General features: G+C 27.4%; 1 protein-coding gene across 2 annotated transcripts in view; it reads left to right on the forward strand.

The window, feature by feature from the left end:
* Positions 1-20,623, forward strand: part of LOC107453736 (dual specificity protein phosphatase CDC14AB) — a 135,830-nt gene extending 115,207 nt beyond the window's left edge. Inside the window, exons 5-15 of one of the 2 annotated variants that reach the window (XM_087157670.1) lie at positions 95-174; positions 2,265-2,331; positions 3,208-3,270; positions 4,083-4,170; positions 4,915-5,145; positions 7,330-7,468; positions 9,727-9,958; positions 12,924-13,054; positions 14,626-14,838; positions 17,030-17,278; positions 20,012-20,623. In XM_087157670.1, the coding sequence (XP_087013796.1) occupies positions 95-174; positions 2,265-2,331; positions 3,208-3,270; positions 4,083-4,170; positions 4,915-5,145; positions 7,330-7,468; positions 9,727-9,958; positions 12,924-13,054; positions 14,626-14,838; positions 17,030-17,278; positions 20,012-20,057 (1,539 nt within the window). In that variant the 3' untranslated portion in view covers positions 20,058-20,623. The remainder of the gene's footprint in view (positions 1-94; positions 175-2,264; positions 2,332-3,207; positions 3,271-4,082; positions 4,171-4,914; positions 5,146-7,329; positions 7,469-9,726; positions 9,959-12,923; positions 13,055-14,625; positions 14,839-17,029; positions 17,279-20,011) is intronic. The other variant, XM_087157669.1, reaches the window with a different exon arrangement.
* Positions 20,624-27,733: the final 7,110 nt, after the last annotated feature.

Raw genomic sequence — 27,733 nt, forward strand, 5'->3', positions numbered from 1 at the left:
GAAGCTGCACCTGTAATTTTAAATTATATAGCATGAAAACTAAAATTAAATGTGTATTTGCTTCTTTTAATGCGTGTTTTCTTTATCTAATTAGATCATTCAACATGGAAAAACTCCTGAAGAAGCTTATCGACCTCTCATTTTTGGAGGAAGCCCACCTTTTTTATCCTTCAGGTAAAAATAAATTTAAACAAATAATAAATAATTCATTAAATGTATAAAATATTTTTTTGGTGAATTGATATTTATAAAAATATTTTGAATCAAATTTCGTTGAATATTGTTATATTTTTAAACAGCACATCCAGTTTAGTTTTAAACTGTTTCATCTGTATGAAAACATATGTATAACAATTTAAAGTTGCCTTTGAATATTTTCCCCTAAAGGTAAAGAATTGCTCTAAATGCTTCCTTGATTTTAATGTTTTCATTAAGAGAATTTAAAATTTGAGTTTATTTCTATATATATATATATATATATATATATTTAGTAAATTTTTTTTTCTCTCTTAAATTATAGCATTCGTAATTTAGGTAATAATTCCCTTTGATGTTTATTCGCACCAACTGATATCACGGAGACGCAAAATAAAATTGCCCTATTGTTTAACTTGAAGTAAATGAAAAAAAATTCATTCTCCATTGGTTCTTGCATATCATTATTTAGAAGTAAATAAAACTTTGTGTTTGAAACCTGTTCCAAAATTATTCCTTTGTATGTATGCTTAAACATCAAGAGGAAACTATCTTTCATCATTAATTTTGTAATAAGATTTTATCATTTACATCTACAGTAGAGCGCCGATTATCCGAACCCTTATTATCCGAACGTCCAATTATCCGAACCATGTCCGAATTTGCTTCTTTTTTTCTATTTAAAGTTTAGAATAATTTTTAACTTATCGACAATTTTTCTAAATTTAGAAGAATTAATAATATCCATCCACTACATCTGAAGACTATATTTAATTTACAGCCTTTATTAGCAGTTCTCTTATAGTAGCCAATACATACATGTATTGTTATACAGTTAAACCTACATACCCCTTTAGCCCTCTTTCACTGAAAACTATCTGAATCAAGAATGCGAGTTTCAATTTGACAGTCTACAATGGTTGAAAGGAGGAAGGAGTTTATGAATAGATATGTGCTGAAGTTTTACAACAGGGGGATGGGTACTTGTCACTTATTGTTAATGATTAGTGATTACAGTGCTTGGAATCTTAAATCTTGGAATAAAATTCTTAACAAAAGCTTCTGAACCAGTAGATCTTCCCGAAGAAAAGATGCCAGGTAATACAGCAGAAGAAATAGAAGACTGGTGTCGAGACACTGAAAACGACGCAGAACTTCAAATTGTAAATGATGATGAAATTGATGCTGACATTTTGAATGAAAATCGGAACTCCACAGAGGAAGAGAAAGAAGTAGGTGATCAATTTCAAGATAGTGGACCTTTTCATATAGAAGAAAGCAATTCATTAAATATTGCAATGAATTGGCTAAAACATTGGCTAAAATTGGCTAAAACTGGATCAAAATGATGTTGATCCAGTTCAGTTGATTTATTTAAAAAGAATAAGGGATATGGCTGCTCAAAAAAGAGTATCTTCTTTGAAACAAAAGTCTTTGCTAGATTTCTTTTGCAATGGAAAATTAAAAAAAAAATTTTAAAATCAGTAATTGATAAAAAAAATTTATTAAAAGCTGAAGTATGATAAAAATAATTAAAAAAAAAAAGTTTAAAAAAATAAAATAAAAAGTATAAAAAAATAAAATAAAAAGTATTTAAAAATTAAAAAAAAAAACTTGTAAACACACCAGAGCTATATTAGATAGTACTCTGCCAGTCCTGTGAAGTGTGAAGGGAAGTTAGTGCATAAATAATAATAATTTAAACTAGATTTTAAACAACTTTCCAATTATCCGAACTTTTCATTATCCGAACCACGTTCGGTCCCGAGCAGTTCGGATAATCGGCGCTCTACTGTAGTTGAAACTGAGTTTAGTTCTTGTTATTAATTTATTATTTGCAGGAAGCATCTGTTGGTTTTCATTAATCAAAAAGAAAGTATTGTATGGAGTTTTTACAGGTAGAGAGAAGCAAAATATTTAAATTTATTTTTTGCGTTTAGTTTTTAATTTTTTTCCAACTAAGTTAATTTTATTTATCTTCATTTACTTTATAATAATTCTTATACGTTCCTGAAAACTATAACTGTAATCTATGAAAATTTCTTGTGCATACTAATTTTTTTCTTCAGGGATGCTTCCATTGGACCAACAACATATCACTTAGGACTTTTAGATTGTTTACGTGCCCTTAAAAAGGTGAATAGTATGTTTTCAATATTTAAAGTAATTATTCTTTTTAGATTTCAGTTTTCTGTTCTATTAGATAAAGTGCTCAAAATGTTCATTTTAAATCAATTTTTTACTAAATAAGCTTTTCAGAATATAGTTTTTTTTTGTTTGCTTGGAGTTTCACTTATGTAAACATGTCTATAACTTTTATTTTATTATGTTTATGGTTGTATGAAAAAATTTCAAGTATGAAAGATTACTATTGTAATTTTAATTTAAATAGATGTTTTAATTTTATAAATAATTTTGCATATTGGACTATAAATTTATGTTTCCAATTATACAACTTTTTAAGTTTCCTTTGTAACATAATTTTAACTGTTAGTAGATATTTTTCTTAAAACTCAATATCAACTAACTGATTAAATTTATGTGTATAGTTTATTGAGTGATCAAATAAAATTAAAAGTGACATTTAAAAGAGGATCTGATGCATTTTGTGTTATAAGGAATCATTAAAGGAGAATAATATGTTAAAGCACAAATTCTGTATATTTATTTGTGCTTCATTCATATTGTTATACTTTAACCATTTAACAGACATTTTTTATTGACAAATAAATTTTTTTTGCAGTTTTGTTACTAGTTAAACATAATTTAAATTTGAAATTATTTCAATACTCTTCACACTTTGAATTAAATCGTGAGATCTTATTTTGTTTGTCTTAATTTAGTTTTAAATATAAGTTGCTTATTTGCTAGTGTTTCACATGCAAGAAAAAAAAAATCAGCTTCTGATATTGTTTAAATAAATTAATTTATTGTTAAATATTTTCAGAATCAACTATTTTTAAATATATGTATCTATAATTAATTATTTTTTTTTTGTTCTGTTATTTTCAGGCCTTAGCTAACAATTTCTTTAACTTTGAAAATTTTGATGTTGAAGAGTATGAATATTATGAGGTAAGTTAACAAAGGCAAAATAGGTGAATCATTCAATAACATTAATATAATTATGAAAATTAAAAATTAATAAAAAATTTGCTTTTAGAATGTATAATTTACAATTTTATCTGTCATTTAGTTTCATTGTCATAGTTGATTGAGAACATGAGAGACAATCTTACATTTAGAGACAATCTTAACAAGGTGGGTGTCATGTTTGCTCTCATTGGAGAATTTCCTAGAGTGTTCATCAGCAAATTTTTTTGTGGCAAAAATTATAGAATTATTTGAATTATTACAACAACCATTGTACTCACCAAATTTGGTGTCCAACAATCTATTTTGACTTCCAAACTTAAAAAAATAGCTTGGAAAAATGCAATTCATGTCAACTGAGAAGTTCATAGCTCAAACAAATATCTTTTTAATGATCTTCAAAATCATACTTTTTAGGTGGCTGGAAAAATTTGAAGGAAAATATGTGTCAAGCTTAAAGGAGATTCTGTTGGAAAAAAATCTATGCTAAATAATTTTTTAAATCTCTTTATTAAGGACTTATTGATTGACACTCGTATTTAGCATACTCTTATAATTTTGATATTGATTAATGTGATGTTGATTTCTTTATGTTGAATAAAGATTCAAATAAATATATATTCATATTTTAATTTAGCCTGCAAAGATAGTACTTGTTTAAATCTTTTGGACTTACTAGATAAGCATTCTGAAATTAGAGTTTTTAATGATTTATTTTGTGCCAAGTAATAATTTTTGTTTACCTTTGATATATATGGTCAGAACTCAATTTTTTTTACCCCTTTATGTTCTAGAGAGTAGAATCTGGTGATTTAAGCTGGATAGTGCCAAATAAATTCATTGCCTTTTGTGGACCTCATGCTAAAAGTAAAATAGAAAATGGTAATGCTTACTTTTCTGACTTTAATGTTATTCAATATTGAAATTTCTTTTGTATATTTCGAAATATATATGCACCATTTTTTAAAATCTATAAATTATTGTACTTTAATTGTCAGTTCTGTTCTTTTAAGTTATTGTATTACAAGCTGAACTAATGTTAAAATTGTTGATAAACATTATACCCACAGTTACGGAAAATAATTAATGGAAATGAAGAAGGGAACCATTAGAAATCCATTCAGAGAAAGGAAATTTTATTCTTCTTTAATTTTTGTATTTTTTTCATTTCAGCAATAAATTAAAAAAAAAAATATTTTTCAAATTATTTTCCTAATTGTCTAATAACTAGTGCTTATAATACTTGTTAAAATATATTTTTTATAAATGATAAACTGGGTGTATTTTTATTTATTGTATTTCATATCTTTTTAAAAATCAGAATTAAATCTATTAATTTTGATTAATTTTTTGAATATTTAAAGAAAAATAAAGTAATTTCTGTAATTTTTTTAAAAATCTGATGCAAATACTAATGTGCATTAATTTTTTTAAAGTTAGAGTATGCATCAAATGTATTTTTAAAAACTTTTTCTTCTTTCATTAGTATTGTTAAAATAATAAAGTTACAATGCAGCTTTTGCTAAACTAACCTTTTTAAATGAGCATATTACTTTTCATCCACTTTTCTATACAAAGTTTTTGTTTATTTATTTGACAATTGAAGTTGTACGTTCTTGTTTTCAGGTTACCCATTTCATTCTCCTGAATCTTACATACCCTATTTTCGGAAGCACAATGTTTCAACAATTGTCAGGCTCAATAAAAAAATATATGATGCTAAAAGATTTGTAGACAATGGTTTTGACCATAGAGACTTATTTTTTATTGATGGTAGTACACCAAGTGATGCTATCATGAGAGAATTTTTAGATTTAGCAGAAAAAGCTAAAGGTGCTATAGCTGTGCATTGCAAGGGTAAGTTGTATGTAACATAGCTACCAACTGTTCAGAATTTTTCGGATTTGTTCCTAATTTTTAAATCAAATCTGAAAATCTTATATTTTTATAAAAAATCTGAATTTTCACAAAATTGCAGTATTTTTGCTTTTAAACCAATCCCTTGTTCTGATCGTCGCAAGCCCGCTTCCTGTGATAATTGTGCAGAATAAATTTTTAGTAGCTTTTTATGAGAAAATACTATTCTAAAAGCTATTGCTGATAATTTCACTAAATTGAATCTTAAACAACTATTATTATTTTTAAAAAATAGTATTGTAGTATTTAAACACTTGCATCAGAAATATTTGTTTCGGAAACTAATAACTTAAACTATTTGTGTGCTTAAACTTGCTTTATATTCAAACCTAAAGAAGAGTTTTTCATTTATTTAATAAAAAAAAATGCAAGATGATAATAAAATGATAAGGGATGTTTAAATCTTGATTTTATTAAAATGACTGTATCAAGTAAAATTGCTGTAATTAGTAAAATTACTGTTTTTAGTAAAGTTACTGTATTTGATAAAATTACTATTTCCAGTAAAGTTATTGTACCCAGTAAAATTACTGTACTTAGTAAAATTATTGTAATTGTAGTAAAATTACTGTTTTTAGTAAAGTTTAGTATTTGATAAAATTACTATTTCCAGTTCTGTTATTTATTTACTGTGCCCAGTAAAATTACGATATTTAGTAAAGTTACTATGTTTAATAAAATTACTGTATGCTTAGTTTATACATTACATTTTCTCAGATCAAGATACACATTTCTTTAATTAAAAAAACAAATTCTTTAATTAAAATTCTTTTTTTAAAAAAAGGAAGGAAAAACAAATAAAGCACCAAATATCAGAAGCTTTTTTTTTAAATTTTTTATTTATTATTATTATTCTTTTTTAAAAAAGGAAAAATTGCTTATGATCTTCAAATAAAATTAATTAGAAATCAGGAAATTGGAAATCATTTATAAAATGTTACTACACTTGTTGTATAATTCAGTTTCTTTTACATTCTTTTGCTGCCGTCTATTTAACTTTTTAAAGTTTGTTTATTTTTTAAACAATATTGCATTTCTTTATATGTTTTAATAATTTTGTAGCTCTATGATTCCAAAAAATAAATTTTTTTTATTATTATCATGTTCTTGTTTATAATTTTCAATAAAAGCAGATGATTGTTTTATTACATTATATGTGTAAAACTTTTATTTGCGTAAAGATGATACAAACTTCTAAAATGTAGCATAAATAGCATCTAAATACATTTAATTCAATGTAAATTGTAAATGGAAGTATACTATTTTATTTTTATAGTAACTCAAAATTTAACAAGCTGTATAAACACTTTAAATAAGTTTTTAATGTTTTACTTTAAGCTAAATATCAATGTAAAGTTTTATCTTTTAATGAGCCTGTTGTTCAAACTTATGATTAATAACTAATTAATTAATAACTAAATTAAGCTGTCAAGTAAACCTAGGATAAGTTAAATGAAGGCATAGTTCCAAATTATTACAAACATGAATTTTTTACTTAAATTCTGCCTCTCTTCTTTTCTTTTATTTAATGAAATATTTATGTTAGAAGTATTTATGTTATGTTGTTCTGTTATTTAATGAAGAAATATGAATGTTGCATTTAAGAACTTTCTAATTAAACCTAATGGAGATTGGGTATACTTCGTTCAAAACAAGGCGACGAGCCACAAAAAAGGGCTATTTCATTTTAGTGCCTTTATTTCTTCTTTATTCACATTATTTTGCTTTATTTGCTAATAATGAATAATTTTGAATAATTATTTCTTTTGAAATGCATTATTGAAAACAGTTTACCCAGATTTCAGAAAAAAGTATTTGAAAATTTAAAAAAAACGAAAAATAAATAAATAAATAAATAAATAAAATGTGAAAAAAAATATTTTTAAGTTTATTTAGTAAAAATTGAATTTTTTTCTTAACAAATATTTTAACTAATAAGTTTGAGCATGAATAGATTTGAGTTTTTCTTTGTTTTAATTTACTCTTTTTCTTTAAAATTCATTTTCAAATTTTTTATTTTTTTTTAACATTATGAATACTTTTTACTATTTGTTTAAATATTTGTTTTCAGACATGCGTGTTTTGAATTTTTTAATTAATTAAGTATTTTTCTTGTTTTAAAAGCTGGTCTCGGTCGTACAGGGACTCTAATTGCTTGCTACATTATGAAACACTACAGGTTTACTGCAGCTGAAGCCATTGCTTGGATTCGAATTTGCAGACCTGGTTCCATCATAGGACATCAGCAACTGTGGCTGGAAGAGTAATTATGATTTTTAATTATTCTAATTATAAGGTTTGAATTAAGGTTGTTTAAATTATAATTGTTTTTATGTTTTAAATAATTGCTGATAGTTTGGCAATAAAATTGAAGTTGATGTTTAGAGTTTTCAAATTATCCTGTTTAAATGATTGGATGCTCATTTAATAGTTTTAATTCATTATTTTTAATTAAAAAATTATTTTTATAATGTAAACTTTATTGTTCAACTCATTGCTAATTAATTTATAACCAACTTTGAATTACATTTTGATTTCCATTTTTTGATATGCTGCATAATATGCAAAGATATGCACAGTTTCCTTTTCATGTTATGCAAAGGCTGTTACATGCTGGTATATTCCATTAGGCTTTGAAATTTATTGAGAAAATAATTGTCTTTTCCTTTTTGTAGTGTACATTGGCCTACAATATCATAAGTCTATCACGAGATCCCCTTTTTTACCTTAAGTTCCCTTCTGCTTTAATACTTTGTAAATTATATATTATTAGGCAGTATTAAAACAGTGATATTAATTTATGAGAGGGCAATGCGTCGAACAATAAACAAGCTATATTGTTATTATTTATATAATTTTTTATAATTAATTCCCTTATTTTTTTTATCAAAGTTATTTTTGTTCTAAACAACAAAAAGTTTAAAAAAAACAACTTATTTTTTTAAAGATTCTATTGGCCTTCAATATGTTATAAACAAAACTTTTCACTACTTTTGTCTCGGAAAATTTGAATTCTTTGATTGTAGAAATTGTAAAATCATGAATATGCAGCAGATTTTCATCATAATTTGCTTTTAATATCCATGATTTTACTTCTTCATTGTACTATAAAAGTGTAAGTGGTTCAGTTAATTTTGGAATTATTCATTTATTACTTTATTATCAGATTAGTTTTTATATTGATAGATTTTTTTAAAAAAGATGTCTTAATTTTTTATGTCAGAAACTAAATATTTTTTAAAATAGTATTAGCAACTTTTTAAATTTCTTAATTTTCTCATTTCTGCTGTAACTATGCAGGTGCATTAACTACATGATGATAACTACTTGCAGATTAGTGTGTAACAAGCATGCTTAACACAAACAAAGAAAGAACACCATAAAACAAATCAAAAGACAAAAAACATGTTAAAAACTTCATTGAAGTCAAGCTGTAGATCCTGTGCTAAAAGCTCGTCGTATAAACTGCCAATTTCTATCATATAAATTTCCAGACAATGTATTGCAAATTTAAACCAAGAAACTACTCACATTGCTTCTCTTTTCTTTCTTTTCATATTAAAAGCACAAATCAATAAACAAAGTGAGAAGCGTCTAAACATTGAACTTATGTATACAATATGTCAAAAAAAAGAAATAAATAATGAACTACCCAACATAACTTTTGATCTAATGATCAGATCTTCATGTTCTGGTGCTCTATCTTAATAATTCAAGAGGACAACCTTGATTATGCTGATTAATAACAGCAGAGAATATTTTAAGTTACGAAATCGGATACAAAGCATACTTTCTCTGAATAAACTCACCTTTTTTCGGCTGATTCGGATTTCTGACCCCCAAAATATAGGTGGTAGCTGCAATTCAGGAAATATGGTCCCCATAGTTTTGTCAGGAGAGTGATCCAAATTTTACTTTTTGCGTATTTGACGTACATATTGAGAATTTTTGAAACGAAATAAAAGTTTTGTACACAATTATATTTTTTTGTTTTTCAGAAGATAATTCCATGCAAGCAAATAAACTTTACTAAATATTTATACTTTTAATTATATTATTTAATAATAATCGGAAAAATTTTGAACTTTAAGGGGTAGCATTTTACATCATTTTAAAGTATCAAATTTTACATGGCAAAATACAAAATTTGTGCAAAATTGTTTGAATAGTTCCTGAGAAATAGAATTTTAAATCTATGACTTTTCTAAGAATCGATTTGAGATTACCCTCCCCCTCAAACCAGTAGATTGAGCCTCAGAATGTGAAGATCTGATCATTAGATAAAAAGTTATTCAGGGCACTCTGTTTTTTTTTAAGCGCTGTATGTGTTCTTTAGCTATTGGTTTTGGTTTTAACTTAATTTTCTTATGCATTCTGCATTCTGTGATTTGATCTTCTAAATTTTCTTGGATATTATTAAAAATTAATCAAATTATTCTACTACAATAAAACTAATGGATGAAAAAAGCATTTATTAGAATAATTTTAATTACATTTCTTAAAACTTTTTCAATGTTACAGGAAGCAATCATATCTTTGGCTTCAGGGTGACTTGCATAAACTCAGGAATTCTCAAAATAACACCAAAAAGAAGCTGATTGATAGCAAATCAAAAGAGTTGAAGTCTCCTGGTAGATCTAGTCTTGCAATACCTCGTGAAAGACTGCAACCAAATGCTTTGAGGTCCTCTGGTCAAAACTGTCTAACTCTCAGAAACAGCCTGGACAATGGTGCTGAGGCTGATGATCTTGAGGTAATAAAATTTGTTTGATTTAAAACAATGTACAAAGTGGTTTTTATGTTAGATGAGATGCTAAAAATTAATCTGTTTTTCTTCTTCTTTTTCCGATGATTTTTTCACAATTAATTCTAAATTTGAATTCTGATTCACGCACACATTAATTACAGTATCATTTTTGAACTATCTGTGTAGGTTTAAAACAATGGCTTAACTGAATTACTTTGGAGTTAATGTTTGGATATTAATTTTTTAGTTTTAAGTGTTTATAATTTAGATGTGAACTAGAATTTTCTTTTCTATATTGAAAAGAGTGGTCAGTGTGCGTGTGGGTGACCTCTTGGATCAGTCTGCGTAGGGACCGAGGGTGTGTGGTATTGACTCATTAAACTGTTCTACCGTAAAGTGCTCGATTTCGTGTGTAGGTCGTCAGGCTACCGAAGCGGGGATGCCATCCCCTCTGCAGAAAATCAAAATTGTGATGACATGTCTTCGAATCATCCTCAGGGATGTTTCCCAGACCGTCGCCAATAGCCCATTGTGCAGCTCTAGTGAGACGTAAATGAACTACAACAACAATAGCTATATTGAAAAGGTGTGTTTAGTTGATATCATAGCACAGTTCCTAAGAAATAATTTGAACCATTCAACCCTTTATTTTATTGCTAGAGGCTCATTCCTTCCTTTAATAGCTCTTAATCTGGTCTATTAAGCATGCCAATTTGGAAATGAGGTCGATTTCAGTTAGGTCTTGAGGTAGTGATTGTAGTGAGGTAGTGGTCGTGATACAGTTAGGGTGATTTAGTTGTGAGGCCTATCTCATGATTGACAAACAGTATATATTCTATATTTCATCAGATTATAATTATTGCCATGTTTTAAAAATTAAACTATAAAAACACATAAAATTTTGATATTATAATGACTTTATAGTTTTTATACTAAGATACGTATTGTGTAAGCAAAATAAAATATTATATTAATAATTAATATAATTGTATTATTTTGTGTTAGTTAGATGCTTGAGAATAACATTTTCAAAAAGAGGTTATTATATTTATTGAAGTCTATTTAATTGTAAACAGTTCAACACGTAGACATCCCCCCACCATCTCTAGATGAGGTTGTCCTAGCTATTAAAAAACTCAACAACAATAGGTTGGCTTGTCCCGACTGTATACCATCTGAGCTACTAAAAACTGAAGAACCAGAGCTTCTTAATGCCATCTATAATATCATGGTTAACGTTTGGGATACGGAGAAATTGTCCATTGGATGAGAAGAAGGCTCCATTTGCCCCATATTTAAGAAAGGAGACCAACTCAAATGTCGTAACTATAGGGGCATTACATTCCTCAATATGGCATATAAAATATTTTCCAACTTGCTTTTTACAAGACTTCTCCCTTTTACCTACAAAATAACAGGAGACTACCAATGTGGTTTTCGATTGCAAAGATCTATAATAGATCAAATTCACACCCTGAAACAAATTTTAGAAAAAACTAAGGAATGTAATTTCAAAACTTTTCATTTATTTATAGACTTTAAAGCTGCCTACGACAGCATAAAGAGAGATAAACTACTGAAAGCAATGGCCGAATTTGGGATCCCTGCTAAACTCATTAACTTAACCAGAGCTTCACTAAGTAATATAAGATGCTGGGTTAAAATTCAAGATCAATTATCGGAACCATTTTCAACAGAGAGAGGCCTGCGTCAGGGGGATTCCCTCGCCTGTCTACTCTTTAAATTAGCTCTGGAGAAATGTATCAGAGATAGTGGATTAAACCGAAAAGGCACCCTTTGGAATAGATCAGTTACTGGCATATGCCGATGACATTGAAGTCATAGGAAAGTCAGAGAGAGCAGTGAGAGAGGCCTTTCTGGCACTTGAAACTTCTGCTGCAAATATGGGCCTTACCATCAACGGAGATAAAACTAAATTTATGGAATCTCCAGCCACAACTGTAAATCATGATCATTTATTCATAAATGGTTACACCTTTGAAAAGGTTAATGAATTCAAATACCTTGGAACAATGATCAATGACCAAAACAGCATAAAAACAGAAGTAGACAACTGAATTAAAATGGAAATCAAGTGTTTCTTTGGACTAAGAAAGCAATAAGAGATCAAGCCTAATCAGTCGAAAAACCAAAATTTAAATTTATAAGACTCTTATTCTACCTGTATTGCTCTATGCAAGTGAAACATGGACACTAAACGCAGATACTCAGCATACTCTTGGTATTTTTTAAAGGAAAATCCTTAGAAGTATTTTTGGCTCAGTACAGGAAAGAGGCTGTTGGCGAATCAGATACAACTTTGAATTATATAGAGTCTATGGACAGCCACAGATAGTGCAGGTCATCCGAAGCAATAGATTAAGATGGCTTGGCCATATCTGGAGAGGTCCAGAAAACAATGCAGTACGAATAGCCACCTTTGAAAATCCTTCTGGATCTCGGGCCAGAGGAAGACCTCCAACTAGATGGCTCGATGACACTACTAAAGATCTCAAAGTTATAAAGATTAACAACTGGAAAAAAGTCGCCATGGATAGGAGGCGTTGGAGGCTACGTGTGGTTGAGGCAGCCAAGGCCTGTAAGGGGCTGTCGTGCTGAAGAAGAAGATTTAATTGTAAAACATTGGTTCATTTTTTTCTCTATTTTGCTCAGCTGAATTAGTTTTGTGATTTAGAATAAAATTATTATCACTTAATGAAGATAATTCGCATGTTTAAGTAGCAATGACTGCTTCAGATATTTCGTGTATAGTAATTTTACTATTTCTTTCTGTAATATTTGTATTAACTTCAATTTTTTAAATAAGCTAATTTAAATTAAATTTTCTAAAATCAGAATAATTGTTCAAATAAAATTTTTTTTCTTGATTATATTTTTTGAGTCAAATAATAGTAATTATTCTATGCCGGTTCATAAAGTAGTTTTAAATCTACATATGTAACTCTTTCAGGCAACTAAAAGCAGCAAACATATAGCTAATGGAGATCTGGATAATGAATTTCATGCTACTCAAGGTGATAAATTGAATCTCATCAAAGCTAATCGAAGGCACCCTAGATCAATAACTACAGGAACTTTGCAGTTAGTAGAATTTATTATTAAGCAATCTGTTTTATTCTTTATGTGTACATTCTTCTAATTTATTTTGATTCTTGTTATGATTTATAAATTTTTTTCTTCATGTTATGTCAAAACTTTCTGAAAACAATATTACTAGAATAAGTTCACTGAAATAATTGTTCTTTATTTTTCACTAAAGTAAAAAATAAGATCTAAAACTCAGATTTATTATATTCAAAAGATATTAATCTTAATAAATGAAATAGTTCAATTTAATATCTAGAAATAGTAAAATAAGTTGACTACTTTGTTAATAAGTTGACAATAAAATTAAAATAGAAAAGACAACATTTTCTAATACTATAAAAGATATGTATCATTTGTATTCAGTGCCGACAGAAGGCGTCACACCCCTGGCGAAACTGAAAAGGGTGCCCTTAACTTAATTTTGGGTAGAGAATCTTAAAAAAATCCTTGAATCGTCTTGTTGGTATAGTCATAACGATGTAGATAAAAAAAAAATTTTTAAACTTTAAATTACAATATTTCTTTCAGAGAATTATAAAATCAATGTCAATCCTAAATGTTGATTTGGAAAACAAGTGAAAAAGATAAATTGCAATTAATACATTCAAGGTTTAAAAAGAAAGTCGTTAGTTTAATTAATGAGAATATTGCATCAAGTGTTCTATAATTAATATTTATTATAGGCAATATTTTTAATGAGAATAATCTTTTATGATCCAAACAGTTTAATAGACTCTTCAAAACCAATTGTTTTTACAGTTTCACTTTTGATCTGCATTATTGTTGTAATTTGCATTTTGTTAAAAATTATTTTGAAAATGAGAAATTTTTATCATCAATTGCCGTAAATCAATTTATTGGTATATAAATATTTTTATGCATTTATAAAATCATTTATTCATCCGACTATTTACTGAATTGTCCTTCAATGATTCACCTATAAACTAATTTACTGCTACTTATTGTTGACTCGTATTAATTCACTGATTCATTGATTGGTATCCTTTCATTCCTCATTTTTACATGATTTACTCGCTGTTCCTAAAATTGTTCATGATGATAGTTTTCATGATGAAGTAACAAACTTACTCGTAATAAACTGTTTGTAAAAAATACTATACTAAAAATAATCATTTAAAATAATTTAAAACTGACTTTGTATAAACAAATTGGTATTAAAAGAACTGACAGTTATCATAGTAGCAATAAAATACTAAATGATCATATTAAATGATCAAATATTGCGAGATATTTAGAAATATCATTATAATTAAACTTTGATCTGCACTGATTGGAATTCTTTTCTATCAGAGTTTTTGCAGCCTATTTCTTTTTGGAAATATGAGTGTAGAGTGTTTCTGTACTTAATATTTGGGGAAATTCATAGGATAAATATTTTTTTAACTTCTTGACTAAATTAAATTAATTAATATTGACTGATTATATTTCTTAATTTTTAAAATTATAGTAAATACTGTTAATTTTTTATGTGATCATTTTGGAAATTATAATAATTTTTTCAATACTTTAGTTTAGAAGAATTATAAATTTTTTCATTATTTTAGTTTAGAAGAATTATGTGCATTACGCCGAACAACTTCTCAACCTTTAAGACCTTTACCACCAGGCGGAGCTGTTGAAGCATCTACATATATATCCCCGACAAAGCAAATCAGAGAACGTACGAAACCTTTGAAGCCAATTAGTCCTCTGAATTCTCCTCTTCAAAATCGTAAAATCAATTCGAAACAAAGTATACCTGTTGCAGCAAGTAAAAGGTAAAATGCTCATGTCATTATTTTTTATTTGGTTTATGATTCTTTATATGTGGTTTATCTATATAACTGTGAGAATATGATGCAAACATGATTTGATTTTAATATTTGTTCATATTCATTTTAAAGTTTTTAAATATAGAATTTTTCAAAAGTATGAAGCAACTTTAATGTAAAAGTTTTCTTGCTGAATTACTACCTAAGTGATGGAAGTGAATTATTTATAACTACATTAAAAATTGATTGTGAATTTGTATTTTAGTAGTCATGAAAAATATATAGCTTAAAATTAAATATTAGTCAGTAACAAGGTAATTTTTTTGGTATGAAATATAAAGTGAAATTGAAAAGTAGCAAACCTCAGGGCTTTTGCTAATTTAATTTATCTAATAGTGTTCATTATTGTGAAATAATAACATAAGTTATAATAACATAAGAATAATAACATAAGTTATAAATTTATTTTAATTTTATCATTTATTTATTTTCTAATTTTTATAAGGTATTTTTATTGATAGAACTGCACTTGAAAAAGTCTTGATCAAACTCAATATTATAGATTGATTTGTAATGTAGTAAAATAATGTAAAAACAAAGAAATAAAATCAGCACTTTGAAAGTCACTTTGAATCAAACACAATTTTCATATCAGTCAGGTATCAAATGAATAGTGTTCTTTTGTTTTTTGCAGTTTTGTACATCAAAATGAGTATTAGATGAATTTCTTTGTTTATAATATTATTATTTAGGTTTTATCTATTATGTATATGTTTTGCATATTTGTTTACTGAGTCCTAGTATTAATTTTATATGAGTACTATTAATCTAATTTTGACATTCGTTTCAGCAGAATTTGCTCTTACATGACTTGAAATGTATTTTCTTAAAAAAAGGGAATATTTAGCTCAGCTTTGTGCAACCATTAAAAGTTTTATCCCAAGAAATTTACCTTTACGATTAAAGAGTAGACTCAAGGGAAGGCCAAATGGCTTTCCACAGGTTGAGCAAAAACTTGTGCATGATAATGTATTTATTCTTAAAGTGAGATATTTATTTTGGGTTATAAATCAATACAGTAGAACTCATAAAAGATATATTTTTTTAATACTGTCGAACTCATTTATAACTAGTAAGATTCACAATTAACAAGGTCCTGTATTTAACAAGGAAAATTGAAACTTTTGTTTGGTGCAATGTTATTCATGTGTTAGATTGTACTGCTTCAGAGAGAAATTTTTTCACATTTTCTCAGATTAAACATAGGAAATAAGTTTTAAAGTATGTAATAATATAAAAATAATTAAAAAAATACAGCAGTGAACCAATAATTTAAAAAAAAAGTTTTTAGTTGTTTTCATCCAGAATAATTGCAAAACTGATTTCTTCATCTTTTTCATGAGTAAAAATACTTTCACATAAGTAATATCAGCACAGGAAAAAGAAATTAAAAATTGTGACTCATTAAGAAAAACTGTACTTAAATCATTGACATGAACCATTGTTTAAAGTCATTACAAAATCTTGGACAATTTCTTAAAGTTGTTGAGGAAATGAATCATTTGATGCATTAAGATTTTTAAGTGAAAAATTAATCGTTATTAATATTAAATGATCTGGCTAAAGTGATTGTTGAAAAGACTGTTAGAATTTAATATAACCCTGTAACCAAAGCATTTTTGTGATAAAAGAATAAAGCAGTTTAAGGAGAGTATCGTTAAAAATAGATTTTGATATGTACTTTATATATAATTGATATGATTTTGATATTTACACTGAATTAATTATTCATACGCTTGTAATTGAATAAAAAGTTAGTCGTTACATTGATTGTTAAGAAAAGAATGAAAGTATTTTATATTCACTTTTTATTAAATGGGATAAAAATTGAATAATTGATTTAGTTTAGTTATAAAAGGAGTAAGAATAATTAAAAAAAATTAAATTTATAAAATTAAAGAAATTTAAAACCTAGAAAATATGTAATGCCTGTTATGGCATGGCATGTCTAACTATCTAATTGTTGCTTAATAACCAAAAACTTAATACTTCTAAAATTGAAACACTGTAAATGCAATACACTTGGATTCTACAAACAGGCATTTATCTATCCAACTATAATTATCACCTGGTATTTCTTATAAAGAACAAACTTTTTCATAAGCCATGACATTTATGCTTCTTCATTTCAAAACAGACACCGAGCATGCTGTGTTCTTGAACCAATCCATCGACCTCCTGTCCAGCGCAAGAAACGGCATGCCCCTTCCAAGCCTGTGGTACTTTGGGATCCCAGTAGCAGCTATATCTCTAGCCTAAAGCCTCCACTTTATCACCTCAGGCCCTTAATCTTTCCTTCAGATATCCGTCGGACTGTCAAGTACAGTTCGACCCTAGACCCTCTATACTACCCATCTTTTATATCTCGTTACCCACCTTCCATTCTGTAAGTAGGATGCTACTAACATGCTTTTAGCTTACACCTCACCTGCACGTGCTGCCTGCCACTTTTTCTCTGTTGCTATTATAATCCATTAAAGTAATTATACATAATCACTATTTATCTTAGGTTGTATTCTCTTAAGTAGGACACTATTAAGTTACTCACCTGTAAGTGGTATAAAATGCTGTATCTTTTTAATACTTCTGCATGTGCTTCTTACTTCTTTATCTGTAGCAATGTAATGGAGTGAGGAAAATAAAATGAAAGTTTTGCAATAGTGCCTAAATAAGAAATCACTGCGCATTTTTGAAGTATAGTTTTAATTATTATATATGTGTGTTATAGTTTCATTAAGATAATATGATAAATATGAATAAATAAATATGCAATGAATATGAATATAATTTTGCTTTTTTACTGTAATAAAATTAGTTTTTAATTCTTTTTGAAATGTGACTTCAAAGGACAACAATATTGTAGTCATTAAAATTATAAACTTATATCTAGAAATTAATTGACATCTAGGCTAAATGTGTGAAAAACGTTTTAATCTGTGTGAAATTTCAAAACTATATTTCTTAAGTGTTCTTTCTTTTTATTATACTTTTATGGTTTTTTACTCAACTATTTATAGTTCACATAGAAAATTCTTTATCAAAGCAAACTAAATTAGTTTCTTTCTTATTACAGGAAGCAATTGTGTATTAAATAGAAAGATTAGTAAGAGTTAACCTTTTGCTTAAAGCAATCAAAAATTAGAATAACACTGCTAATTTAAAGTTAATTACTTAAATCTGTGAAAAAAAATTTTGTGTTGAAATGTTTTATATTTATTATGTAATATAAAAGAAAACTCAGCTATAAAGAAATAAAAGATTATCAGCAACGGTTAATTCGTTTTCATTTTAATCATTATAGTCTTCTAAGAGAAATGAAGCTATATGTATTGGATAATTTTTTTAAGTTTAATATTTTTTTGAATGAAATATTTCAGACTAAGGAGCTTATAAATGCTTGAAAAGCATATGTTTTAATGAATTGATTTAATTCTTAATGTATATTCTTCAATTTATGTGTTATTTAAAAAAATAATAAACTGTTGATAATTGTTTTTATGCGTAATAATGCTGCATGCATTATAAGCTTTTGTATTCATTTTGCCATTAAAGTACCGAAATTTGTTTTGCTTAAGTTATACACAAAGCACCTATTTATTTTCGGTTTTAGCTTTCACCTTTTTGTGTATTTTAAATTTTCAAAAATTTGTTGTTGTTTGTGGAATTGATAACAATATGATCAATGTTTTTGTGAATTTATTATCTATGTTTAATATTTAATTCAGTATTATAATTAACCATAGTGATATATATTTTTTTTTGAAAAAAAATTACTTATTTGTTTTTAGTTTTATTAAAATTTTTTTTGGTAATAGGAATTTCATTAACTGTATTTTCGAGTTGAAATGTTTATTTTTTGTCATGTGAAGTTATAGATAAATTTATTTGTAAATAATTAAGTGTAGCTTTTAGAACTCACGTTATAAGTGAAGAGATTGTAGAAATGCTTAGCAACATTTTAGTAAGCTTGCTGAGATCAGATTTAGATTGTATAGAAATATGGAGAAACTAATTACTTCATACTTTTTTGTATAAAAAGCAGTATTCAGAAGCTTTGCAGAATATATTAATTTTTTAAACTAACAGCTGATGTTAAAATCATTTTAAATTCACTGATTGTTGCAATGAGAGAGCATATAGAAGAACATGTTGTGCATTTTCTAAATTCAGCCTTTAGAGTGAATATATTTTATTTCACGTTCTTGATGCCCCAACATTTTCCTCGCCATCGTTTTGTATAATTTGTCTTTAAGTGTGACAAGTTTTACGCTATTTTTTATTATTAATTAGTTTTTTTAAAATAATATTTGAAGGTAGACATCTTTCAGTTTTGGCTTTCTTCATTTCTTGGTTCAAAACAGAAATTTTCTTCAAAAGCAAATATTCTACGATGCTATCCCTAACAAATTAAGTGACCCTTCAGGAATAATTTTTTTCCATCAATAAAATAGCTAGAATAGAAACAAAACCACTCCTTATTCAAATGCAATTTTGGACATAACTCAGAAGACAATGGAACTTAAGTCAAGAGCCAGAATACCCACCATTCTGATCAGTGAGCAGTTAAAACTAACCTTCAAGTTAAATTTTTTTTATTTCAATTTCAGTTCTCTGATTGCATTTATCTGTTATATTATATATTGTATTTAATTATAAATCTTTTACTTGCACAAAATTTGAGATTTAAGAGAATATCTCCACTTTCTGGCATTTAACCCTTTCCTTCTCACTCCCGCGAAATTTCCGGGCTGGAGTGTTCAGTAACGTGCCAATAAGAATGAAACTAATTCATTTCTTTTCCTCGGAAAACATTTCATTTCCCATTTTACACACCAGATGGCAGTACTAGGATATTTTTAGGGTAATTGTAGATATTTAGTTTATTTTAAACTAGATGTCAGCACTAATCAAATACGTGTATTTGGTAAAATAGGCACTTTTATGACAGTTTTCTTGAAAATTAACCGAGCGTTAAGGGGTTAAACAACGGAAATATTTTAAACTCTTCATGTATTTCCAGGGTTATAACGATACAAAACACTCCAAACAACAAAACTCACCTAGTATTGCATTGTATTTTTCTTGAACTATTCTATATAAAATGATTTATATTTTTCAGTACTTTGAAAAACTCTTCACCAAGTAAGCCTTCCATGCCAAGATGACTTGTTGTTTAGTTGGAGGTCTAACCACTGGATTGAGATATGCTGGCATATTCATACCATCGCATTCCGTGTTTTTGCTGATGAAACACACTACTTGTGATAAACTCTATTAATTATTGTATAGTGTTGATTGTTATTAGTTTTATGATAATAACTGAGCTTCTTGTGCCTTTTTATACGTTTTGAAAAAACAACATTCCTATTTGTATAAAGCTTCATTACTGATGAGCTAAAATGGATGTTCTTAAAATATTAACTAACTATCGTGATTTTTATGTGCATTTTATAATTTTTTAATAGTTATAGTTGATTATCATTGATTGCTTTTTTTTTTAAAAAAAAATACAATACTGGCATGATCATAAGTCTTATTCATTTTTTAAAAAAATGCTTAATTTTTAAAGGGTTTTAATTTGTGTCCCTTGTTTCTGGATATTGATTTTTGTAGTAGTATTTATCAGTCCATTTAAATTTAGTTTTAATTATGTTTTGATTATAAAATTTTGATTCAAGTAATTTAATTATTGCTATAGTTTAAAGTGTATTTGTTGTGGTGGATATATATGGAGGGCTAAGAACAATTTAGTGATAAGCCACATTTCAGCATTAAACTGTTCCTTAGTATTTTTTCCAGGTTAGTACTTTATAAGTTCTTGGCATTTTTTGCAAGTAAAGCGCAATATACAGAGACTTCTTATTAACTATGTGGGATTTTTCAGGAAAACATTTCTCAAAGCAATTTGAAAGCGGGATTTATCATTATATTTAATCTTTGCCTTTTTTTAAAATTTTATTTCCTTATTTTTTTGGACCTTTATTTTGTTGAGTTATTGTCTATTGTTATTGGGAACAATTAATATATTTTATAAACTATTGTAAGTTTTAATTGTAATTATAGTTGATTTAATAAATTTAAATTAAAAGTGTCGAAAATCTTTCATGTAGAAAGTTTTATAAACCTGTTTTTTTATTCTAACGAGTAATCCATTAATCACAAATTTAAACTTTTATTAATAATATAGTTTTATGCTGACAATGAATTGCTTTATTTGTTTTTGAAATATTCACTTTTAGAATTGTAGTATTTTGTTTTTAAGAAAAATAACACTATCATCACAAACAGTAATGATAAAATCTATATTAATAACTTTTTAATGAAATTATTTTAAAGATAGTTTTGCAAAACTGTTCTAATTAATTTGACACTTCATTGTTTATGCAACTAAGAAATGTACTTAAGATATTAAATTTTTATTTATTTTATAATCATTTGTTATATTTGAACTGGTAGTACAATATTCATTACGGATTCAATCAAAATAAATATAGAGCTTAGACTTTTATTAAATGGCTTATTCTGTTGTTTAGTTTTGTAGATAGATTTAACCCCTTCAGCACCTACAGATGGATATAGGAACTATTCACCAGGCTTGCATATTCCAAGTTGATGCGACTAAAGAGCGCACATTGATACTATTACAAAAAATAAGAGAGTACTGTAGGTCTGGGTGATCTTGCACTGCTAAAGTCAGAAAGACTAGTCTCCTCTATGATATTGGGGGAAATGAAGTGAGAATCTCACGATTCCGAAGGGGTTAATATGCATCTGCTTCTCATAAATTTTTTGTATTTATTAATTTTGTTCTAATTTATTTTAGTATGTTGAAAATTAATATAATATATCATAATATGTAGTATAAATTATTATGATATGTACCTAAATAATATTACAGGTTATTGAAATATCTAACTTTCGTAGTACCTCAATTATACGATACAATTGGGACCAGACCTGACAGAAATGATAATACGTATATCCTACAACCTTTTTTTTACTGTTGGCATTTTTTAGGTCAATATTTTCCATTTTATAAAGATTTTAAGTTGAACTTAAATTATAATTATGCTATATAAAAGTAAAGCATTCCTGCAACAGCCCATTGTGGGCCAGAGGAGTCATGGAGGCTAAGCTCTACAATTTCGTGAGAGATGCCATGATCATGTCAGTGTGATTAGCGTTGAATGCAAGCTGCCTTACTTCCTAAACTGGCACCTATTGTTCCTGTAAGATGGTTTTCAGTAATTTTTTGAAAGAAAAATTGTGATTTCTCAGGAAAACATACAGTTTCAGTCTTATTAAGCTATTAATTAATTAATCTGTTCTGCAAAATTCTTAATTTTCCCAAATCCCAGTGTATGAAGGTATTAACTTACAATAGTTGAATGTTTTCGGAGTGGAAGAAGGTTCTAAGTGCATCAAACAGTCCATTAGCCTGTCTTGTAAAGTGGAAAGAGTTCAATCACTGTGACGCAAAAAGTTTAAATGAGTGTTAAAGATTTATTGATTTACTCTATAAGAATTTTTAGCAAAAGTTCAGAAACCATTTTATTTATTTTCTATTGTCAATTTTCAAAATTAAAAGTTAATTTGCAATGCTATTATTTTTCTCTATGCTAGCGGTTCAATAGCATATGCATGTCTGTTGGGCAGCAGATGTTCTTTTTCTCTTTAGACTGTATTTCAATATCTGTGCTTTCCATATGTTCAATTAAAATTTCCTGTTTTCTGTTGTTATAGGATAACTAGATTTAGTTAAATCTTTTTATTCGCATGGCCTTTATGCTAAATAACATTTATTTATTAGTCGATATATTAATAGACTGTCCGTCAGTGAAGTGTAAAAATCACTTATATTGCAATTCAATCAAAATCCATTCAACTTTTCAATTCAGTACTTGCAATACGAGAAGAATTGAAGTGATTATAACCTAACCATGTGATTTAAATCAGCTTTAATTGGATGCCTGTAGACGGCATCACACGTTGGTATCGAACCTGATTGGCTTCCAAATCGAGATATGTGACAATTTACCTATGGTGATGGCACTTGCAGGTGCCCAATTATTTAAATAAAAATATTACTCGAATGAATATTATAACAACTGATTAAATTATTACTTATTAGAAACTTCATTAATTATATTTTGAACGTTGTGAAGCCTATGTTCATGGAGAAAAAAATTTCTGGTAAAAAAAGAAAAAGAAACTCATTATTCTAGTATTTAAACCACTTTTCTGTTCAATAATGGCTTGACGGAAATTCTGGTTTTCAAAATTATTGTTGCTATTACCACTCATTTAGTAAAAAAATTCGAAACTGTAAAGTACGAAATAAATGGTTTTTATGCCATGTTCTAATATATTATGATAAAATTACTAAATTTTATCACAGATTATAAAACCATATTTTATTGTTAATTTTTCTAAAATCCTAATCAAATTTGCTTGGATAAAAATCACTGAGATTTTTGATTTTTTTGAAAAAAATTATGAGTTACTTTTTTTTCAAAACTTTTCTTAAATAAATATTGTACCCGTTATTAGTGACATATATTTTTTATGTTTTATTTGCAGTAAACATAATGTACGGCTTAATATCAGTTAAACTTAATATGAAATAAATATTGAATGCTGGAAGTGTTATTGTTTTTATAACACAAGCTAAACTTAGACTAAGCATTGTTTTTAATTATCTTTTTGCTATGTATATACTTATTTAATTCGCAAAAGCTTTAGTATTGTTTTAATTTTAAAATGTGTGATATTTGTCTGGGAATTGCTACAGAAAAAAGCATTGTTTTCATTTTAAGGGGACACTTCACGATGGAAAACCCAAAAATCGACCAAATTATACTTTTTTCAATTTTTGTTTCAAAAAATAATACTTATATCTAGCTACAATTTAAAAGAAAAATTTTTCAATTTCATTCATTTTTTGCAAAGTTATAAGCATTTCAAGATTTGTAAACAAGGTTATGTAAACTGTCTGTTTTTATAGTTAAACTGTTTTTTCTCAATGTTGTTTTTTACGATAATATTCAAACTTCGAAAAGTTCCTTGCGCATGAGTTTTGAATAAATCTTTATTTTTTTCTCATATATATGATTGGTCTAATGTTCCGTAACCAATGTGATATAAATAAAAGCTGAATACTCACTGAATATTTTTTAAATTACTTTAAATTGTTATTTAAATTTCAATTTTTAAAAATTATATAAAGACTATGATATTTTGATTTTTTATTTGTTTAAAATTAAGTGCTAAGTTGTTCAAACATATCCAATTTTATTTATACTTATTCAAACTGTAATATAAATGAGTTTCATACAGCTACGATAAAAACTCATGCGCAGGAAACATTTTGAAATATTGGAACATATAGTAATTTAACTTGCGGATAAATTATTAAAAAAATTATAACTTTTCAACAAATTAATATTTTTGCTTCAAATTTTGGGAATATCTTTCTAAATGCTTTATTCACAATCTATGAAATTTTCATTATAATTGGTTGATATTTAAAAAAAATCATTTTGAACCTGAAGTGTCCCCTTAACTAGTAGTTTGTTGAAGTTATTCATAGTTTCTGAATTCATGGTGCTTAATTAAGGCATGAATATAAAAGAATTTTGTATTTGACAATCAATTAACTTTTTTTCTTCTTAAAACTTAATTTGAATAATTATTTTGAATGAAATGTGTTTATGTTATAATGGCTAAGTTTGGATACTCTGTGAATAAGTTTGTTACTAATGTTTTTTAGTTGTTGATGTTTTATAAAGAATTTAAATACGTTTCTTACATGAATAAAATGTATTTGTTTTATGAAGTAGGTTTGAAGTTTATTTATGGTTAAAAATATCTGGTGTGAATATCTTTTTGATTTTAGTTTTGGTTGTAAGGAGTTTAGAAAACTTGCATATTGCAACAAATTTTCATATCACTTAGTGTTTCTCAGAATTAAATGCTATGAATAATTGTTTACAGTTCTTAATAAAATTAATAGTTGGCGAACATGTTTTAAATCGATTTTTTCTTAAAGCATGAATTTTTCAGAGTTTTAATTTTTTCCTCAATTTGTTTCAGATTTAAACAACTGAAATATTCTCTAATTAGAAAAACTGTCTGTTATCTGTTTAAAAGTTTCTCACTTTAAGTTATCTGTTTAAGAGTTAAAGATTCTATGAGAGAAACCCATTATCATGCAGTAATTTATACTTAAAGGGATAAATAAAAGGGTATAATTTACTATGAATATTCATGATTATACCTAAGTCGTCACTAATCTAGCCAAATGTTTGAATTAAAATAAAGAATTCAGGAAAAACACGAAAATTAAATTGCCCGACGTACCCGTGAAATGCCATTTTTACCCTTAAATACCCGGTCCGGCATGTATTTAGCGAAATTGTAAAATACAGATTAATCTCTTGAAAATTTGAAGAAATCCTTGGAAGTTCCGGGATCTTGGAACTGCTCTAAATATCTTATGACAGTCGGATTTTCATGTTTTAGGATCAGGTCTGATTGTGCTCCGGAAAAAAAATCCGGATTTCCGGAATTTTCGTTAACAGTGATCCGGAAGTTTCCGGAGATCGAAGGTCCAGACGTTTCAAAAAATCATTGATCACAGAAGTTTCCGGAAATCAAATTTTCAAAAGTGGAACTTAAAAACTCAGTTTATTTTATTTGTTCGTAAAGGAGAGACAGAGAGATACTTTATAAGCTTATATTCGTGATTAATATTAATTTTTTATCAGTAAACAGTTGTTATAATCATAAACTCAAGAAAGACATATTCGTAGATTTTAATTACTTCTCCAAATCATCATAGGTATGTGTAAATGGTATAGGTATGCGTAAAATTTTAAATATATTTTAAGCAAACTAAGAAATATTCAAAATCTTTAAATAATAAATGTAATGCGGTTTTTAGAAACTTTGACAAATACAATCTTTGGTTAAACCTGTTGAAGCGCGCTTCAACATTGTTAATGTTTACAATGAAACTATGACGAATTTCGTTTTAATTAGGATTCTTAAAACAGTGAAGTTGCCCCCTTAAATAATTTTTAAAATATTTTATTTCTTTTGTAAATTATTAAAAAATTTATTAATATTATTTTTTTCAATATGGGCGGGGGGTCAGGACTAATATGACCCCCCCCCCTGGGTCCGCCTTTACCAACGTTGATCATATGATATTACAACGATAACTTAGATTTGATCATTGTAAGAATTCCCATTTAGAAAAGGTTAAATGAAGAAAATGCTTATGCTTGAAAAATTTTGGGTGTCTCCTTTTTAATCCACTCCCCTCAATATATTGCGACTAAAACATGCGAAAAAGTATCTTTGTCAAAACAAAATATTTCTAGAGCTAAACCGAAAATGCAAACGTAAATTCGAGCTTGGTATTCGCAATCGCCTCACAAAATAAAAACGTGCTGGTTTTTGCCTATTTTTTCATTAATTTTTAGTACTTTTTAAAACTAAATCAATTAAAAAGCAATCATGCATAACACCTAAATTAAATATCCAAGATCATGTTAATATATCCAACATAAGCATCTAAATATATATTTCTCTTACACGGCGGCAAAAAAAAGCCTCATTACAACTCCCCGAATGGCAACGCTAGAAAATCGACCAATGATTGCCGCTAAAAATGTCTCATGCCAAATCTAGCTGAGGTGGCTCAACATGTAGCGCTTTTAAAAACTGAAACTGCAATAACCAGAGAGAGCATTCTCACAAATGTGATCTCTTCCGAAACTCACCTTTTCAGCTATTAAGCTAGGCAGAAGTGAGTAGTCTTTGTCGATAGATCTCTATTTTAGTATTTTGTCGAAAGCGCTTTTTTTTCACGAATTTATATAATACGAATTTATTTGAGGATTTTTGATTTATATCACGAATTATACTATGGCACATTTCTAATATGTTTAACGAATTACATTTCATTTATTTGAATTCAAATTTATTTTAATGACTTAGTATTTACTAAAAAGATGTAATTTTTTTTAAAAAAGAAGTTGTTATATGGATTTGAATGATTATATTGAATTCTTAGAATTTTGTGCATTTGCAATGTACCTAAGTTAGTAGCGAGTGAAGCGAGCTTGGTTTGCGAAGCAAACCATATAAGATTGCGTAGCAATTTTCGGGGATTGGCGAGCGTTAGCGAGCAGGGGGCGCAGCCCACTAGTTTAATTAAAATTCATATCCTGTATCAGGGGTCTGTTAAGAATAAATTTTGGTCCGTTAACGGACCCCTCACAAAATATCTTTTCATAAAAACGGACCCTTCACAAAATAATTTATCTTTTAATCGCACCCTTCACAAATTTGTTTATCTTCATTATTGTTTTGTTAATCGAATAAACCCTTCCCAGGAGGGGGGGGGATGACAGATGTAAACGAATTAAGTTTTGTCTTCGGCAGACGCTTCTTTCTTTATTCGTCCGAAATGAATTTTCTGCGTTCAGCAGTATAGGCTAAATACCAAATACATGTACGTTTCATCTCTAATTTAGAAGTAGCAATTGCTGTTAATTTTTTAAAATTTAATTTTCTTAAATTATAGTTTTACAGGGTTGAACATAATCTTGCATGTCTTTACAATTTAAAAACTCCTTGAAAAAGTTTTTTTGCAATGACTGACCCTATTTGCACAAATTCACAAAAGCGGACCCTGTTTGAAAAAATGTGACTTTAACGTTTATTTTAAATTCACAAATTACGAGTAATTTTTTCAAAATTTTACAAAAACGGACCTTTCACAAAATGTCTGGACAGACGTCTGTGTATGATTTGTGGCCATTTTGGTATTACT

This window comes from Parasteatoda tepidariorum, chromosome 2, assembly GCF_982258835.1.
Source record: "Parasteatoda tepidariorum strain Cologne lab strain chromosome 2, Ptep-v5.0, whole genome shotgun sequence".
NCBI lineage: Eukaryota > Metazoa > Arthropoda > Arachnida > Araneae > Theridiidae > Parasteatoda > Parasteatoda tepidariorum.